This window comes from Acanthochromis polyacanthus, chromosome 6, assembly GCF_021347895.1.
Source record: "Acanthochromis polyacanthus isolate Apoly-LR-REF ecotype Palm Island chromosome 6, KAUST_Apoly_ChrSc, whole genome shotgun sequence".
In the NCBI taxonomy this organism is placed as follows: Eukaryota; Metazoa; Chordata; class Actinopteri; family Pomacentridae; genus Acanthochromis; species Acanthochromis polyacanthus.
The window spans coordinates 19,671,481-19,690,812 of NC_067118.1; the positions used below are offsets into that span (position 1 = coordinate 19,671,481).

The window sequence follows — 19,332 nt, forward strand, 5'->3', positions numbered from 1 at the left end:
TTCTTTATTCAAGATTTCTGTTGGAAATGATACAAAGACTTAGCAGCCTTGGCGAAGTACTGCAGACTCTGAGTGCTTTTCTTGTTTGCGTTATAGGACTATGCTGTAGAAAATGTGTTCCTTCATAAATGTATTCCTTCATTAGCGTGTGTGAGTAGGCTCATCACAGAAAATGGAGAAATTGTAAATGGGGGAAAACTGCAGGATTGTATGCAGTGTGTGTGTAGAGGTGGTAGAGCTTTTTAAAATTCAGAAGAAAAGGAGTGTGGAGGATATGTTGAATAGAAGGAAGAGGAACATGGTGACAATTAAGTGTCAGTGTAGGAGATAAGCTAGACTGAAGATCATAGCTGATGGAACAGAACCTCTGTAACCGCGTTAGTTCACTAGTGTCATGGCAACCATAAATGGCACATTTATTTGTCCCTTTTGAGTAAGATAAAAGGATAATTTATGTTAAAATACTTACAAGAGTGATACTTCAAATGTACGTACTGGAACTGATCCTAGAGTGTGTGTGGGCTAAAAAATATAAAATTATATAAACCTGCTCATATCCAGGAAACAAAAGTCACACAGTATATAGCCTGTTCACAGTCAGGAACATCTCCTCTCTTTGTTTACTCTGTCTGATTTATCTTTTTAGGACCCTTTTGTTAAAAATTCATCCTGAGGCAATATGTTCCATATAAGATGTGGGGAGGAATGAAAAACATGCATGCAGCATTTTACTACACATAGAATGGTGTTCCTAAGCAATAGTATATGCAGTGCATTTTAAATTTGAAGTACACATGATGTTGTAGACACAGTTTACATTGACAAGATTTGTCAGCCAGTTTGCTTGATTGTGAGCTGTGTAAAATGACTGTTATTAGACCACCCTTGTTTTCTTCAATGTCTTGTTATTTTAATGCTTTTTACAACTAAAGGTACATTTGTGTGGACAAATATAATAACAACAAAAATAGCTCAAAAGAGAATAATTTCAGAGCTGATATCTAGCCATTTTCCATGGATTTCCTGACAATAACCATAATCACTTGAGTCCATTCCTGTTGCACAAATTCAAACAAATTTGCTTTGTTTTTGGGCTTGTGGCTCTCCATTTTGCATTTGATGATCTTCCACCGGTTTTCAATTCTGTTTAGATCTGGTGATTGAGCAGGCCAAGGCATGGTTGGAATGTTCTGGTTCTTCATCCAGGCTTTAACTGACCTTGCCATGTGGCAAGGGGCATTGTCTTGTTGGAAAATCCAGTCGTTCAAGGCAGTAAAGAGTTTTCCAGCTGATGGCAGAAGAATGTTTTCAAGAGTAGCCCTGTACATGACCTGGTTCATTCACCCTCCACACAATTGCATTTGCCCTGTTCCATCCATACTGAAACAATCCCAGATTGTCAGTGATCCACCCCAATGTTTTACTGTAGTGGCAAGACAGTCTGTTTTTTAGGCGTCTCCAGGCTTCTTCCTAACCACTAAGTTGCCTGGAGTGAACATCAACTGAAAATTGGATTCACCACTGAAGAGAACCTTAGCCCAATCATCAACAGTCCAATCCTTGTCATCCCAGCAAAGAGTAACCGGGCTTTCCTCTGCCTTTGGAGGGCTTCTTCCATATTCTGTGTGACTTCAGATCAGCTTCAAGAAGTCGTTTTTGACCTGTCCTTGCTGAACAAGTCACATTTCTCCACAGTGCCTTCTCATTTTTAAGATCCCTGGAGGTCTGATGATGATTCCTGACACAGGAACCGTAGGGTAGAAAAACATTTCCTGCCACGACCAGCTGGCAGCTTGGTAGTATCATGTTTGGCTTTTTTCTTCTTTGTGTAATGAATGGCTGTCTTGGAGATCTTCAGTTTTCTTTGCTACCTGTTTTTCACTTATGCCAATTTCCAGCAGAGCCAAGATGACTGCCTTTGTGGCTTCACATAATTCTTTTGTTTTAGGCATTATGTGAGAGCTGACAACTTCTGAGTTGTGCTACGGCTTGAATGTAAGCAGGAAACAACTCTAGGTCTTTGCATGCGCAGTGCTGCTTATGACATGAAATGGCCTCTTCTATGCTCTGGGAATACAATTTAGCTTAAGCATGTCAAGTGGGACGTAAAATATTATGTAATCAGCTGCATTTTCTTGCTGTGCACATTTTATTCTTCAGGTAATATACCTTTAGTGGTACTAGGCATTAAAATGAACAAGAAAGTGAAGAAAACAAGGGTGGTCTAATCATTTCTTCCATGACTGTATATTGGAGTTTTCATTACTCTGCCAAGGAACGCGGTGGAGTTACATTACTCAAAAACGGATGAGCAGACTTGGGAGAAATTTTCAGGGAAGGTCAGAAATGACATAAGGACCAAGTGATTAGATTTTGGTAGTGATGCAGCCTATAACCGGGATCCACAGATTTGAAGTCTATGTCAGCTGCCTGCTGACGATCACATGATTGCAATCCTGCTACAAATCGACCGCTTCGGACTTATCAGGACTTACCGGGACTTATCTGTCGGAAATGATACAAGGAACAATGGATTAAATTGTGGGGGATGTTTCTGAGTCCCATCAATTCCTGCCACCCACTACATATTTCGGTCACACGTTTTGGTTCCATACATAAAGTACACACACATAATACATACCTGTGGTCAGCGCAAGGTCTTTTTGTCTGTGGCTGTATTAAATGGCCACATTCTACGGTGCTGTGATTTGAGCCACGACTTTGTTCAAAGATTTCAGTCATCAGAAATGATACAAAGACTGAGTAGCTTTGGCAGAGTACTGCGCTGTCTGAGTGCTTTTCATGTTTAGTATATGTTTTAATGATAAAGATGTCATTGGTGCTTATTTATACAATAAATTATTTCTACAGAGTTCGTAAATAGCCACAGACATACATCAGTTTCACTTGTCAGGACAGATCCTCTGGAATTAGTGTAATACTTACTTTGTGAAGTACTTGTAAATTTAACAGAGAACATGAATGCACATACAGTATTTGTTTTCTTGTGCACTAGAGATTGTGGCTGTGAACCTACAGAGATCTTACTTGGCCCCAAATTGTGTCATAATATATTTCTATTATTATCGTAAAGCACTATCAAGGGCACACTGAATCATAGTCCCAAATGTATGATGCCTTATTTCCTCATTAAATACTTGCATTTTATTAAAGACGGGCTCAGGAAGAGCAGCTAAGACTGAGGCCTTATTTTTTGTGGCAGCACTCAAAGTACATCAGCAGTTTGGTATGTACAATCAACATCGCAGGACCACTTCTGTTCCTGGTATAATGTCTGCCTTTTCACTAACAGCAAATTAAATTCATGAGCAAATGCACAGAAACAATACAATAATGCCTCAAATGTATAGTCATGCTGACAAAACACCGCATCCCATAGAAGTGGTTTGCTTTTTTTTTTTTTTTTAATACTTGGAAAAGCAAACATTTGATCCATTTTGAAACTGTGTTTACGGATGATATACCTGAACAACACAGCAAGCAAAATAAGCCTATTCTTGTATCATTTTCTGGAAAAAGTAAGTGCACTGTGCACTAGTCGATGACATTGGCTGGTTGAAACTTTCTGACCCATCCTCCATGAAACATTCCTTCAAATTTAAGATATTTGAGGGTTGTCTTGCATTTACTGCTGCTACTTAAGGATTTTTCTGTGACACATACAGGTCAAATTTGTGCGACACTTGTAAAAGTTACCCGTTTCTTGGAGACTTTTGCATCAACTTTTGCTGTATTCGTTGATCTGTTTTGTAATTATAAAACTGGCTGCCTGTACAGTGACTAGGTGGTTAGCACTGTTGTCTCACAGCTAGAGGATCGCTGGGTCACGTCCTGGCCTGGGCCTGCAGTCTTTCTGCGTGGAGTTTACATGTTGTCCCTGTGCATGCGTGGGTTTTCTCTGGGTTCTCCGGCTTCCTCCCACCGTCCAAAAACATTCTGAGGTTAACTGGTGATTCTCAATTGTCCGTAGGTGAGAATGTGAGTGTGATTGTTAGTCTCTGTAGTCCTGTGATAGACTGGTGACCTGTCCAGGGTGTCCCCTGCCTTCACCCTGAGTCAGCTGGGATAGATTCCAGCACCCCCATGACCCTAATGAGGATTAGTCGGTGCAGAATATGAATGAATGGACAAAAATGACTCAGAATATCTGTGTAATGTTTGCTTGTGTAATGTCTTTTTCCATAGACTGTTTTGAGAAAGATGAAATGTTTGCTGTACAAATATGTTGAAAAAATCAACAGTTTCCATGGGATGTACTTACATTTTTAAATACTGTAAATAGACAGCGTCCAACCTGTAGATGTGTTCAGCATTAAGGAAGTCTTTTAGTGTGATTAAAGGAGGAATGCCATTAATGCCGTTCTTACAGTGTCTACTGTCCGTAGCTACTTTATTGTGTATGGACAGCTTCTCATCTAGTTCATTAAATCCCTACAGCCAACGGAAGCAGCAGGACGGATATGTTGATAAATCTGCAGCCTCTGAATCAAAATACCACATTAGAGCACAGTGCCAATATGTACAATCGTCCACTGTGTTGATGTTAGTTAAATCAGAATGAAATACCACCAGGCTGCTACAAAATAACCACACAAACTTTTACCCACTTAAGATACATATTATGCCTTTTCATGCGGGAAAGGGAAAATTACCAGAGTTTAACAATCCAAACATTTGATAAAATATCAGCAGTTCATGTTCTCTTCTTGACATTCACTACTCCTAAAACAGCACTGTCTTAAAAGTGAGACTTCAAGGGTGTAAATGGAGAAGCCCACATTATGCACACCCAATAATTGACACTTTATGCCAATTAAAGTAGGACTTTTAGTGCTTTTTAAAATTTTCATTTCTTTATATGCACCTACAGCATCATCCAATGACCAGCTCTATTATTAATAGCACAGTTACTTCAACTGTAAAATTTGAAGGTAACTATCCACAATTTAGAGGTTATGGTGTTACCTGGACTGTGTGGAAGACATTTGCCAGCTGTGGTCGGTTGCTTGGCATCCGTGACTTTGCTCCAACTCACACCTCTACCACAGGCCCATTTGAATGTATAGAATACTCCTCTTCCATTAATAATTGATGTCTTGTTGGTGTTTTTCATAACAGAATTTTCCATAGCTCTTTAGGCTGGTTGGCTACACATACCCACACACTAAGACAGAAACAACTTGAAGTAGTCAGGGCCAATGGTCCCTCCACCCCTTATTATCTTGTCTCTCACCTTCGTGCCTCCTTCGGCTGCTTCTTTATTCTTCTTTTGCTTCCCTTCTGGCCTTTTTTCTCTATTCTTCCCTCACTTACTTCCCTCCCAAGCTGGTATAGTTTGCTGGTTAAATATTTGGGGGGGATACTGGGTGCTGGAAGGCCTAAGCTAGGAGGATCAGCAGAGGAGAGGCTGCAGTTGTTGTGGATTAGCTGCTTGTTTTATCATAATACCACTGCCTGCTTGCTTGGGATTTGGTGCTCACCGGGCAAGCTGCAAAGTCAGAAATCACGATTTCTTAAATGTATGAGTAATGCAACTCATCACTGCTGAGCTTTAGTTCCACTGAAAGAGGCTGGAATTGCAAAACATTCCTCAGGATGAATCCAACCCCGCAACTTTTCCATTATATTTTTAAGTTTTATGTTCGGGGAATTTGAATGAATTCATGTTATTTGTTCAAATCTGAGGTGGACACAAAATGGAAATGAGAAAGACGCAGGACAAAAGGAAGCTACACTACTAGAAAGTGAAGAGGGGTTGCTTAAAATCTGTGATAAATTTAATGGCTGGTATGTTGAATGTATGTTGACAGTGCAGAAAATTATTACTGAAGATATTCTGTCAAAAAAGATTAATAAAATGATATAGTAGAAGTTTCCTTTTGATGGTGCATTAAAACATTTATACAGAAAATCAAGCTCTGTGTGTCATTTAACTGGACTCATTGCTTCAAAAATAAATCCATAGCAATCATTTAAAAAGTGATCACATCTTTTTATGTTCCTTTTTGTTTGTCAAACATCCTTGTACATACGCTCAAAAGGTCTCCACACTTCTACGTTACCACAGAGTAAAAACACAAAATATGTAGTTGTCAGACAGTAGCGCATTGTTTAACACTTGCAGCATTCAGGTGCTGCATTGGGCAAAAACTTGTTCCGCATGAAGCTGCTTCTCAAAATCGGATCCTCCAACACTGTTTGCCTGTTGTTCGACGTGCTCCTAAATGCATCTTAAAAAAAATACAAATCCATGTCTGTTTGTATGTCCGATCTTCGCCAACTGTTCATTCAATCTACTCTAAACTTGGCAGAGATATTACTGGGGATTTAAGGAAATGCAGCAAGCATGAAGTTGTCTTGATCACCTGTTTTTGGAGTGTGTTTTTTTTTCCTGCAGCCATTAAGTTGCCGTGTTGCTAGCCAAAATCACCAAATGTCTTGTCATGTTGTCACCTAATGATAAGGGCATCAAGGGCAAACATGCCATGATTTGTGGCATTCTGATTGGAGTCATACAGACAATAGCAAAACAAGTATAGTAAAAAAAAAGTAAGACACACCAATGTGCACATTAGAAACCAAATGTTTCACTTTACTGATGCTAAGTGTTTGTGTCCTGTTGTTGTTTCTGTTAATGTTGTAGAATTTGGAAAGATACGAGCAGAGCAAAGAGGAATTCCACCACGCTGCCTCCAAGACGGAAGCAAATGTCAGGTGAGACACACATATAACCCTCACTGTAACCCTAACCTGAACCTGATTCTGGACACAAAACCAGATCTTAACCCTCTACACCTTCTCTGAAGGTGTCTCAGAAAGGGATGTCTGACCAAAATGTCCCCACTTAAAGTCATCCTTACAAAAAAGACATACACATCTTATACATACATGCATACATACACATTGACAAACTAATTTGCAATCTAAATTAAGGAGGTATTATTCCCAGGAGCCTCTGACAAGCACCAACCAACTTACATATATACATGAGTATGTACACAACTGATTAACAAATAGCACTTGAGAGGGATTTTCTGTTCCTTTGTTTTTAACCACTTTGATGTATTCTCACAAGTAAACTGGCTGATGTGGTAAATGTTTTATTTGTCTGCTTTCATTAAGCTGAATTGAACAACAAAATATTTCCCCATCTTCAGTATTCATGTTGGACTAGTAATGGGCCACAGCTGAGAAAAGATAGATAATTGTTTGTAGCCAAAACACGATTGTAATTCACTTTAAAGAGCAGACCTTGAGTTGCTGTTGAGCTCTCTAGCTGAAAGATGCAAGTATGTATAGGTGAGGACAAAATAACATGACGACTTCATGCATGTCCTTCACTGTGTTGCTTTCCTGATGGCAGATAACACATTTCAACCTTACATTAATCAAAATTACAACTTAGATCTTATTTTTGTAGTTCTGTGCATCTAAAGGGCATCTCGCTCTGTAAGTGCGAGATGCTAAAAGGAAACTGAGAGGACCAAATCCCACGATCAAATCCCCAGGTTAGCCAAATTTTGAATTAAAGTGAAAGCAAAAGCAAATGGTAAAACTATTTATGAGAAAAGATATTATAACTGCTAATTTAGTGCTCATGCTGCACAGATATTGCATCCCCTTTTACTCTCATTCATTAAGAAACAAGCAAATTGGAAAGGCAGTGACAAAAACTTGTTCACTGCTCTGAGACCACCAGAGGAGAACTGTGATCGTACACTAGTTTCTGATTTTGAAACACGTCTGGTCAGTTAATTCTAGATGAAACCAAAAGCAAAAAGCTACCTCTTCTCTATTGCTCATTGTGTGTTAACACTGTAGTCAGTGTAGTTAGCACTAAAGCGATTATGCGTTGTTATCAGCAGCTTAGAAATGTGAGACCAGCATAATGGTGCGATTTAAAGGCATGCCGCCACATTTTTGATCTGTGCTGATACTGAAGACCAGGTGATCTTACCTCTGGGGAATTCTGTACAGTAATACCTTTAATCCTCTGCTCATTGGGATGTTTTGTGTGTGGAGGGGTATGAAGGGTATTCTAAATCCGTGAGTGTTTTATCAGAGAAGATAAAATGATTCCAGCTTCCTGTATGGAGCCACCTTCATGGTCAATTATATGCTGCTAGAGAGTGGATTAGGCTCTCATTCATGCTATAATCTTCTCTTACACTGTTGTCTGGGTAATTCAGTATTAGCATTGCAGCTAATGACTGTTTTGATGGTCAAAGAATCTACTGATTAATAAATTAAATAATGGACTATTTGGATCATGTAGTAATTGGAATGAGCCCAGTTCTACAGCAAGAATGCTCTCATGTGCAGCTCAAATAACAGGCAAACAGTCAGGGCCAGTACACCTCTGCTCCCAAGTGTCTGTCTTGATGGTGAGGGCGGTGTGAGCCAGCGACAGACTGATGACAACATGAATGTGGGTCCTATAGTTTCTCTAACAACTTCACAAGGGCAGCTGTTAGACTGTACTGAGGACAGGGTGCTTGCTCACTGCATTTCATCAACCCAAGGCTGGACTCACGTTGTTGACTTGGTGAAGCTGTGAATGTTAGATGTAGCCAGTGATCAGTGTTCAGAAATTATATCTGTTGCCATCTAAGGTGTCCCGCTGTAGTTTAAAAACGTCTTCCCCAGTGCTGGGTCACTAAGCTTCCAATACACTGACGGAGACCCTGGTTACATTTTTGGTTCATCCAGTGTTCTCCTGTTCTTGCATTATTCAACAAATTTGTGCTGGCTTAGATTATAAGCCTACTGTTGTTCACTGTGCTTTTTGGATGAGTGAGGATTTAGTTGTTGTTTTTTTTTCAGGTAATAGCATGAAATCATCAAAATCCTTCTATCCAAGACTTCGAAAGGCAAGTCAGTGACAAGTCTAAATACATTACAGGATTGCTGCCAGAAAATTATAAAGCAGTGATAGTGAGCCACCTGGATCTTGATTCCAGGTGTTTTTTTTCACAGCATTCAGAATAGACAAAGAGCTTTTGAACAGTAGTGTGTAGCAGCTCGTGGAGGCTAAATCGAGTCATTTATATATATATATATATATATATATATATATATATATATATATATATATACACATATACATATACATACCGGGCTTTGCAAAAGTTCTGTTACACGGTTTCATGATCTTCAGAGACGTTTACATGTCGGAGTGAAAAATTCCATTAAATAAACTGAAAGTTCTACCTTATAGGCAGGTGTCCTTAATACAATTTTTTTCTCCGGTGAAGTTGTATCAAGATGGAAGTCAAATGAGTTGAGATATCTGCTCTCCTTCATGCTGGCCACAACAAGTCTGACAGAGCCAAGCAGTTGAACATCAGCCGGATGACCGTCCACAGAGTCACGGAGAGGCTCAAGAATGGTGAAGATCTTTCAGTGATCTTTCAAGAATGGTGAAGACCTGAAAGATCTTCACCATTCTTTAGCCTCTCCGCAACTCTGTGGACGGTCATCCGGCTGATGTTCAGCACAAAGGAGAGCAGATATCTCAACTCTTTTGACTTCCATCTTGATACAATTTCACCGGAGAAAAAAATTTGTATTAAGGACACCTGCCTATAAGGTAGAACTTTCAGTTTATTAAATGGAATTTTTCACTCCGACATGTAAACGTCTCTAAAGATCATGAAACCGAGTGTAACAGAACTTTTGCAAAGCCCGGTATGTATGTATATATATATATATATATATATATATATATATATATATATATATATAAATGACTCGATTTAGCCTCCACGAGCTGCTCGAACCTGTTGATTTCACTCATCTGCATCCTATTGGAAGAAGTGTACAAGGTTACAGGATCCTAAAACTTAGAGACAATGGCCTGCAGTCAGGTGAGCTTGAGATAGGATCACTTTTCTACCACAAATGAAGGCGACCAAGACCACTTCCTTCAAAGGGTTTCTGTATGTTTGTTGTGTTTCACAATCAAGTGCAACTGTTGTATTCAGATCTGCTGACTATTTCAAATTAGTCTACTTCCACTGGACCAAACAACATGGGGTGTGAAATGCCCTAAGGGCTTCACTGGAACCAGTAATTTAGTGACTTTTGAACCTATGCATTAACACAAATTAAAACCATGTAAAAAAAAAAAGAAAATTATATTGTGCTTTCACTGTAATCAGTGCAGCTTTGGTTTGAATCAGAGTTGTCTTAAAATTCCACTAGAGTATGCAGAGATCCTGATATAGTTAAATAGAGAGATGTAGATCAGAAACTGATAGATGCCTAATATTTGTAAAAACACATTTTCAGTTTGATCATTTCTGAGAAACTTCAGACGGACCTTGGTTTTATGCTCTAAACTATCTGACTGAAGTTCTACTCAGTGCAGAGCTGCCGTACAAAGCTACTGTAAAATAAGACTGCGTATTTATGTGCCGATATGTGTGTCGATGTGTGCATGTGTGTGATGTGTTAATCCACAGTTTAATCCTTAGAGCAAAAACGGGGCTTTGGCTGGCAGCACTCTGGGTGGGTGGAAGCCAGAGAGCACAGAGCCAGTGTGTCATCGTCGTGTGTGTGTGTGTGTGGGGAGGGAAAAAAAGAAGATGGAGAGAGGAAGAAAGTCTGCAACCTGTAGCTCTAAAATGTCAAACTCAATGGAGCATAACAGAACAGCCTCAGTAATTTTCCTATCATTCTCTACTCTCTGTTCACATTGAATCTTTGTCCAACCCTTCAAATTTGCCAATTACGTATTTCTATATACATATTTATTATTCAGTAGAACTTTGCCACAGACCAGCTTTCTAAAAGTAATTTCATCTGTCTGTTTTAGGAGAGATATTTGGAGTAAATTGCATCATATTCAGCAATAATAGGTAACAAAGTATCTGCGGCTTGATTGGCTCAGCTTCCACATCAGTGGTAACATTTTTATTCCATGTTTTATTTGTTGTTTGCTAACCCTGCTCTAATCACAGTAACAATGTTACTAATCCATGCTAATGTTAGCTATTTCTCAGGAGTTGACACTAGATATTTAACGAGCTGTTACTGATAACCAAGAGGACAAACTTACTGACATAAAAAAGTAAAGAAAAGGTAAAAATAATTAGTTTTATCCTGATAATGTGCATAACAGGGTTGTCTGAGGTACAGTGAGACATTCAATCCAGTCTGACAACATTTTGAATATCTAAAAAATAGAAGAGAGGGCATAGCTTTGCTCGACGCATTCTTTTGGAAAACTGTTTGATGGTGTTAATTCCAGCATATCGTGTGATTCACTGTTTACTCCCTCTTCTACTATGATAAAGTTATGCTAACAGGGTTGTGTGCATGTTGTGGGACACATGTTCCATGCATGATAATTATTATTTTAAATATTATGTTGTTTAAAAATATGTTCCCACGATTACAAGAGACAACAATGGAAAAAAAGGAGGTTTAAATTTCAGTTTAACTGTTTTGTTTGATATTCAATTTGGTCATCAGGGGTTGGGACAAGAGAAAATGGCATTTTAGGGGGAACTCCAGACTTATACTATAATTATAGAAAAATAGAACAAAATTCAAAAGTGTGCAAGAAAACTGTTGTCAGACTAACTAATACTAGATCGCTCCTAGTTCTGCAGCCTTTCATTCTCATGACAGACCATCTCACTCAGCCACACTTTGGATGCCTCATCTTGATCAACACTGCTATACAGTCTTACAGTCTTTAAGGAACCATGAGTTTTGCCATGTTATAGATAGGACATAAGACTCAGGTTTGCATCAGCAAAACTCATTGATACAGCTGTAACCTTCACCACAGAACCCAGCGTACCTTTAAGTCTGCACCAGTAAATCTTCCATTGATATCATATGTAGTGTATGAACACCCTAAAGCTCCAGTGGTGACAGATGATTATTTTTTAAGCCTGGGTGGAACTACAGACGCTTAAAGGCAAACAGAGATATGGTCTTGTAAAGAGAATCAGTTGATAGCTCTGAAGCAAACTCAAACAGATTTGTGCAATAGTTCAGAGAAGTTCAGCTTCATGACCGGTGCACCACATGTATGCCCTCAATCTATTTATCAGCTGCTACAAAAAGATGGACGTGTGTTAGCAGCAGTGTGCAGCCGAATGTCTGGAATTGACTTGCATTGATGGAGCGATTGCTACACCGCAAACTAATATCCACTTAGCAAAGCCATTTTACATTTCCTAACTTGACAGGCGCTACCTAGCTGTGGAATTACTGACAGAATGAAAGAGGCATGAGGAGGGAAACAGTGGTCCTTTTAGTCTGGATGCATTCCGTGTGTGAAAGTGTGAGGAAGACAGCCCCTTCCTGAGAGGATAGAGTATTAGAATGAGAGCAAGCTGGAGACAGACAGACAGATACCCCTGTCAGACCCCTCAGGTCAGTATCCAAGGCATTTTAACAAGGCCAGCTGTCTGTTACAGTAGTAGTTGAACTAGCTTTAATAGCCACCCTTTGTCAGATTCTCCCAGACTATGTCAGAGGATACCAGCCTACACTCTGAGTGATCACTCGGCGATAAGGCTGGAAACATTGACAAGCCAAGTCCAGAGTCTAAGTGAAAAGCAGACTACTTAGCAATTGTTGTTGTGCAGTTAGAGAGAAGCCGATCAAAAACATGGTGTTTGGCTGACAAAATTCAGACCCAGGTAAACCTCATATTTGGCCAATACATGCCCCTGAACTCTATCTGGCTGGAGGAACACAGTTACACAGCAAGTCGATTTTTGAATGGAAAGGAAGATGTTGATAAGGTAAGTGTGTCATCACCTTTACTGCTGACAGAAATATAAGCATAATACATTTTGCTTCTTGTTTAAACATGCTGCTCATCTGGATTTGGAATCTTCCTTGAATTTCATGTGTTGTAATTTCAGTATTTGTACAAAAAAACATTTGCTTGTACTGCAAAATTTCCTCTCAGCTGGACTCTTGCAGATGTTTTATTCTTTTTTTTCCTGTAACAAAATGCATAAATATTTCTCTCTGCAGTACATTTTCTAATTGTGTATTTAGGGCTTTATATTTAATGACAATATTGTTTGTGGAAGCTGAACCTGAAGGAGAGCAATTAACAATTCCATGAAAACTGTGTGACCTTTGACTGATACAACATAATGCTGCACAGTAGCTGATTGATTGATTTCTTTATTTTTGTGTCATGCACATAAACGTTCCCAACCCTCACGAATTTACAAGACACCAATATACTAGCATTGCAGCAATACATGCAAAACACACATTATTCTGCCGGCCAGTTCTCAAACAAAATATGCTGCCTTTTATCCGAGGCCTGGCAAAGAAATTCTGCCATGAAAAAGGTTCCCCTTCTAAAACATAACTCAAGTTTTTCATGGTCATCCAACCAAAACAAATCGAGATAAACAGAGGACATCTTACTGAAAAGAACCTCCCTGATATCTTTGTATACAGGACTGTAAAATATAAAATGAACCTAATTCTGAACTTCACCTAAATTATACAACAAACAAAGTCTGTCCTTCTCTGGAGCAGCTTTATACCTCCCAGCCTCTAAAGCTAGTGGTAGTGTTCCTGAGCGTAGCTGTGCACACAGGAATCTCTGTGTTTTGCTTAGTTCACATAAAGTTCTACACTGTTTCTGTCCTTTATAAGACAGGAAGTTCAGAATTTTGGTTTATACCAAATATCAACAGACCATTTTTCTCTCAACATAAAAAAAAAAAATTACTCATCATCTCCTGAATATCACAGAATAACCTATCGTGAAAAATACATGATGATTTACTCAAATGAAATAAAGATTTTAGCTCATTTACCCAATGGTGACGACTGGAGATGCCCCAAATAAATATCTTTTTTGTGATTGTCTGATTGGACATCTTCACCAATCTATTCCAAAGGCAAAGCATTTGGCATTTATGTCTGATGTTTGGAGGTTCCCATCCCATATCTCCAGTAATGGCCAAACCTGAAGTAAATTTATGGACTCCCAGAAATGATCGAGTCGCTCTATGATGCACTGTATTACAACTTGTACGTTCTCAGAAGCCCCAAACCCCAGAAGCATAGTCAGAAAATGGACAGACGCATGCATTGTATAGTTATGCGTCGGTATAGAATCCTGGATTACCAGAATGCGTAACTTTATTCAGTACAAGTAGTAGTTTATTGTTTCAGCATCAACGTCACGATGTGTGCAAAAGTGCTCTCTTTGGAACTACGATATGAACTTTACCTTCACTTCACCTGTCAGTGGTCATAACATTGTGGCTGATCGATGTATATGTGAATGTTAGAAAATATCATATAGTTTTATACACATAGTGATGTTTCACAATGGTTTACCACTGTAAATGACTATATGACTGTAAAAAGTAGAACAATTTGCCTTATTTCTGGGCAGCAAAACAATTTGAGGTCATGGAAAATTTTCATACTGTGTACAAAGTGTGTAGAAGATGTGATTTTACTGAAGCTACTGTGAGACCTAAAAACCTAAAATTCACAGATTTAGCACTGACGAAGGACAGGCAAAAGTGAGAGGCATTAGAAGGAATGGGGTACTCTGCCTCCGCTTGAGTGGTTACGAGAGACAAAGTGCAGTCAGAGTGCTAGAATATAGAGGACCCTCTCTTCCTGGTTGCGGGTGTGATAGGAAAGGAGAAATGGGAGAGGTTGAGTGAAGGAATGTAGAGATACAAGATAGGGTAGAAGAGGATGTGTGCCCTCAGTCAATTGAAAAGCTGTCAAGGTGCAGGTGCATACAAGCTATAAGCTAGAGATAAGCAGCAACCCTTTCTCTGTAACTGTTTTCCTGTTCACCTCTCCTGCTCCTCTCTCTCTCTCTTATCATCCCTCTTCTTCCCTTCTTCACCACCACACCCATATTAATCAAACCATAATGGTAAGAAGTCTGTTTAGGAATTCTGACTTTCTAACATGTCAAATCCCATTTCCTGGCTCAGTAGATAAGGATGGACCTCTTTCCCTCACAGCCTTGAGTTCTCTTGAACATTTTGTCATTGTTGGACCTATCCAATAGAGAAAAACTACACACACACACACACACACACACACATATATATATATATATATATATATGGTCTCTTTTGCCAAGAATTGTGTAAGAACATCAAAACCAGTTTCATGCCTATGCTGTAGCCTGATGTCCTAACTGTTGCTGCACAGGTCACATAATTGCAACAAAACAGTTTGGATTCCAGCAAAAGACCTGTGTTGGGTCTAAATCCTTTCTCTTTCGGACAGTTGTGGCTCTGATCAGACATCGGTGGTTCAAGACCCCTGAAGGGACACCTCATTATGACTGACACCGCACTCTGACCCAGACTTTATAACAACCTGGGGTATGTGGAAAAATAGAGAATTTCAGAGTGATAAATGAAGGCTCCTTCTTCTCAATGCGGATACAAATACAAAGGAGAACCTACAGTGTGATTTACAATAGTTTTGAAGGGTTTCTTTCATTTGTTTTAAGTGGAACCAAGTAAATTGGTACTCCCCTGTTTCCAGTATTGTCACTACTCTAAAGCAGTGGCTTGTAATACAGACTGGTACAGAGCTTCTCACCTGGCTAAAATGTCCAGCTGTTGTAAATGCTGCTTGCAGAGTCAGAACAGTACATCTGATCTTGTCAAGCAGGGTTTAATGATATACCACAGGGTCCAGTCAGCAGGCTGGTCAACAGCCCCTGTCCAAAATTTGTTCTCTGTCATTATCTTAAATTATAGGCTGTGTCCAGATTCATTCCATTTACGATACTAATGGAGCACCTGTTGTCAGTAGTTAAACTCTGAGGTCTTCTGTCTAAGGCAAAATTCTGAAATCTTGCCTTGATGATGTTGACGAGCAACAGGGATCCACCCACAGGCAGCCAAAGGTCAGAAGAAGACTCCACAAACAGCCTCTCCTCTTCCGATGTGCTTCAAACTTCACGCAGCACGTCTCCGCATTTGAGGCTGATAACATAAGTGTACTATAGATGCCTCGTCAAAAAATGTCCCGTACCGAAGTTACTGTTTTTGTTTTTATTGGCTTTCTTTGACATTTGTTTACTTTGCTATGTGAAGTGCTACAAGATGACGTATGTTGTGAACTGGTGGCATGTAAACAAAATCTAATTTAATTGAGAAAACGAGGGTTAAAACTAGCTGTTCAGAATGTACTCATGAATCACAATGTTATTACAAATGTAGGTAACAATGTTTTTATTGTTTGAATTATTTCTTTTACCACACGTAGTGCAGTTGGAAAGGGTGACTTAATTAAAGCGGTTTCGATTAGCGAGCCTCTTATCATTCTGTTTGGTTACACTGCAATAGACCCTGTGCATGATAGCATGTGCTAGTTCCGGTTGGAAAAACTCCGGGTGCTACAGTTACTTCCGGTCCCGCTTACAGCGCTGTCAAAATGGAAGAAGCCAGCAGTACACTTTACTTTTCCAGATGCTTAGGCAACTTGCCTAAAATTTCTGTTGACGATGTTTATCGTCTCGTTGATGATTTTTCGTCAGCTTCTCAAAGCAAATGGGAAAAGGGATTCAAATTTTATATATCCCAGTACACATATAACTTTGAAGGTAAGTGGCATCGCATCCTACATAACTAGCGCTCGCTTAACTGTAGGGCTTGCCAAACATGTACCTTATCATTTTATTTTCTAATATTTATACATTACTATTTTTTGCTTAGTTAGCTACAAGAATCCACTTTACACTTTAGTCTTTGGTACTTAGTCGAGTTCAGCAAGACATTTCATATTTGTAGTTTTGTTTGAACAAAATGACAAATAAATGCTTGGATTTCCTCTATATTTGATTGTGTCAAAACGGAATAACAAATGATTGAAGAGTGCACGGATTGTTGTTATAGTTTATCAGATATTTGCTGTTTGATCAGTGACTATGCACTAATATTCCCGATCCTCAGCTCAGTGTGAAACATTTTTTTTCGTCTAATTTTGGCAATCCACTGAGCCCACAAATGCCGGTCTTTTGGAAAACGGTGAAGGCTTACAGAACCGTTATAAACACCAGAAGCTGAACATAATGGTACACTACAGTACCTCCCATATCGACCTTGAACACGCTGAAATCTGATTTTTTTGTTTTGCCAAGAAAACTGTGTTTTTCTTTTTTGATTCCATGTTATCCATGCTGCGAAATAGCCTCCGGAAGGACCTATAAGCCCTCCCGGTCAGAACCCGGAAGTTAGCATTTTGACGTGCACAGGGTCTATTTATTATTAGATTTCTTTGGAATTGTTGTGAAGCAAAAAATAAGGAGATTTGAGTCAATACCGTTTCTTTGTTTGGATTTTCTTCCATTTGACCAAATGGGACTTTACTACTGTAAAGAAAAGTAGCTACCAAATACGGGTAGATTGCTACTTGGCTGCCATCTGAGAGGCCATCCAATTCTGCAGGTTTTGCACAACTGTTCTGTAATAATTTAACACTACTAACATTGAAATATCATGCACTACTGGAACAAATGTACTACATTGGCATAGCAAGCCAAAACTCGTGCTCTAACATACAGTATGGTCTGTGTGCTAGCTCACATTCAAGATGTTCCACACTTCCTCAAGTCAGCTCCCAAGGAAGTCCCATTATTGGATTCTCTTCATTTTTCCTCTTTGGGCTTTACTTCTTGTGAGATGTTACAAGATTTTCTAATTACTTGCCTGAAACACTTTAGAGATACCAATACTTTGTAGCTGACAGGATAGAAATAAAATGGTGCATAGGACAAACAATGCTTCATATGTTTAGCCAAAGCCATTAAGGAAAACACAAAAACATCACTCTTAACTCTAAGAGAAGCATGGTTTAGGGGCGATAAAAGCATCTTTCTTATCAGTCTTGTAGCTTTGCCAGAGGCTTTTGTAGTTGGTGGTGCTTTTTTGTGTCTTTTCCGTTTTCCAATTTCTCCCCTTTCATTTCTCTCCCTCTCTTTGTCTTGGTAAGCTGCGTGGTCCGCAAGTCTGAGTCCTCTGTGTTCCGCCCGCGTCTGCCTTCGCTGCCGGAGATTAAAAATAATGGGCAGCACCATTAATTAAGCAACTAATCTTATTGTTTATGTTTTGTTGTATTTGCCGGTCACAGATGCGTGGAGAACTCCCCCAAAAATGACTGCTTCCATACACATTAAACTGCTTTCGCAGCACACTCCCATTAACAACAACAGCCCCGTACATGGCTCAACGGGCTGTCAGGGATGCTACTTTTACCTCATCCCCTCCCATTTCTCTATTTTTATTTATTTTTGTAAGCGGCTCAGTTAATATTGTTGATTTAAGACCTCACCTTCAATTTGGTGTAGCATGTGGACAGAGCTTTAGCTTTTGCCGCTGCTGAACCAATTTTCTGCTTCAAGCGCCTTTAATAAACCACGTAGCACTATCAGGAGGCTTTGGCTTCCCTGATGAAGCCCATTTATTTCAAATTAAAGGAGAGTTCCTTATCTTCTGCGGCCTCAAACGGAGAGAGAGATAAAGATGGCGTGCTTTGGTGTTGTACTCTTTATGTTGTTAATGTGATGGCAGTAGAGGAGGGGGTGAGTGAGGGAGTAAGACAGCGCGAAAGGAGGCCGTGTTGGAGAGAAGACAAAAGTGGAAGAAGATAGATTTAACAGGCGTGATAACCGTTGGAGGCTGTTGAGGGAACAAAGTAATCTGATAGGCCGTCATCTTTTTTTAAACGGGCTTCTGAGAGAACACCAATGGATGATTCATTCAATCCCTTTCATTGTTTTCATCCCTTTCCTTCCTTTATGTTTCCCGTCAGTCTCTGTTCGCTTTCCTCTTTAACCTCTATTACCATGCTCAGATAAAGTCAGTCACTCCATCCGTGATACTTTCGCTGATGATAATGTGTGTCTGTGCCGGTGTGGATATGGATATGCTGTAATTGAAACGATGGGGTCATCTCTCCTCCGTAGGTCGAAGCCAAAAAGAGGCTTTAATTTGGCTTTCAATTAAATCTGGTGTTAAATGCTCCTCACAGAGGAAGTGCGTATGCAGGGACACAGATCGACGTGCCGGCATGTGGGGAAGCGTGTGCGCACAAGGCTGCTCTCTGTTTACAGTGTACTACAAAGTGAGTGTGGGTGTGTGCATTTTTACACGTGCCTGTCTGTACCTGCGTGGGCGTACATAACTTGCTTGTCTCTGCTTCAATCAGTCAGAATCCATTACAGTGAGGCACCCAGGCAGCGAGCTTGTCATAGTTAACAATCACACAGATAGACAGGCAAAGACCAATTATAATACAGCCCACATATCAAATTAAGCGCAACTAATT

The 19,332-nt window shown here is 39.6% G+C and overlaps 1 protein-coding gene across 4 annotated transcripts in view; it reads left to right on the forward strand.

Annotated features, from left to right (window-relative positions):
- chchd6a (coiled-coil-helix-coiled-coil-helix domain containing 6a) overlaps positions 1–19,332 on the forward strand; it is a 111,968-nt gene that overhangs the window by 52,125 nt on the left and 40,511 nt on the right. For all 4 annotated transcript variants that reach the window (XM_051949663.1, XM_051949662.1, XM_022209328.2 and 1 more), the window contains one exon: positions 6,665–6,735. In XM_051949663.1, coding sequence (XP_051805623.1) covers positions 6,665–6,735 — 71 coding nt within the window. The remainder of the gene's footprint in view (positions 1–6,664; positions 6,736–19,332) is intronic.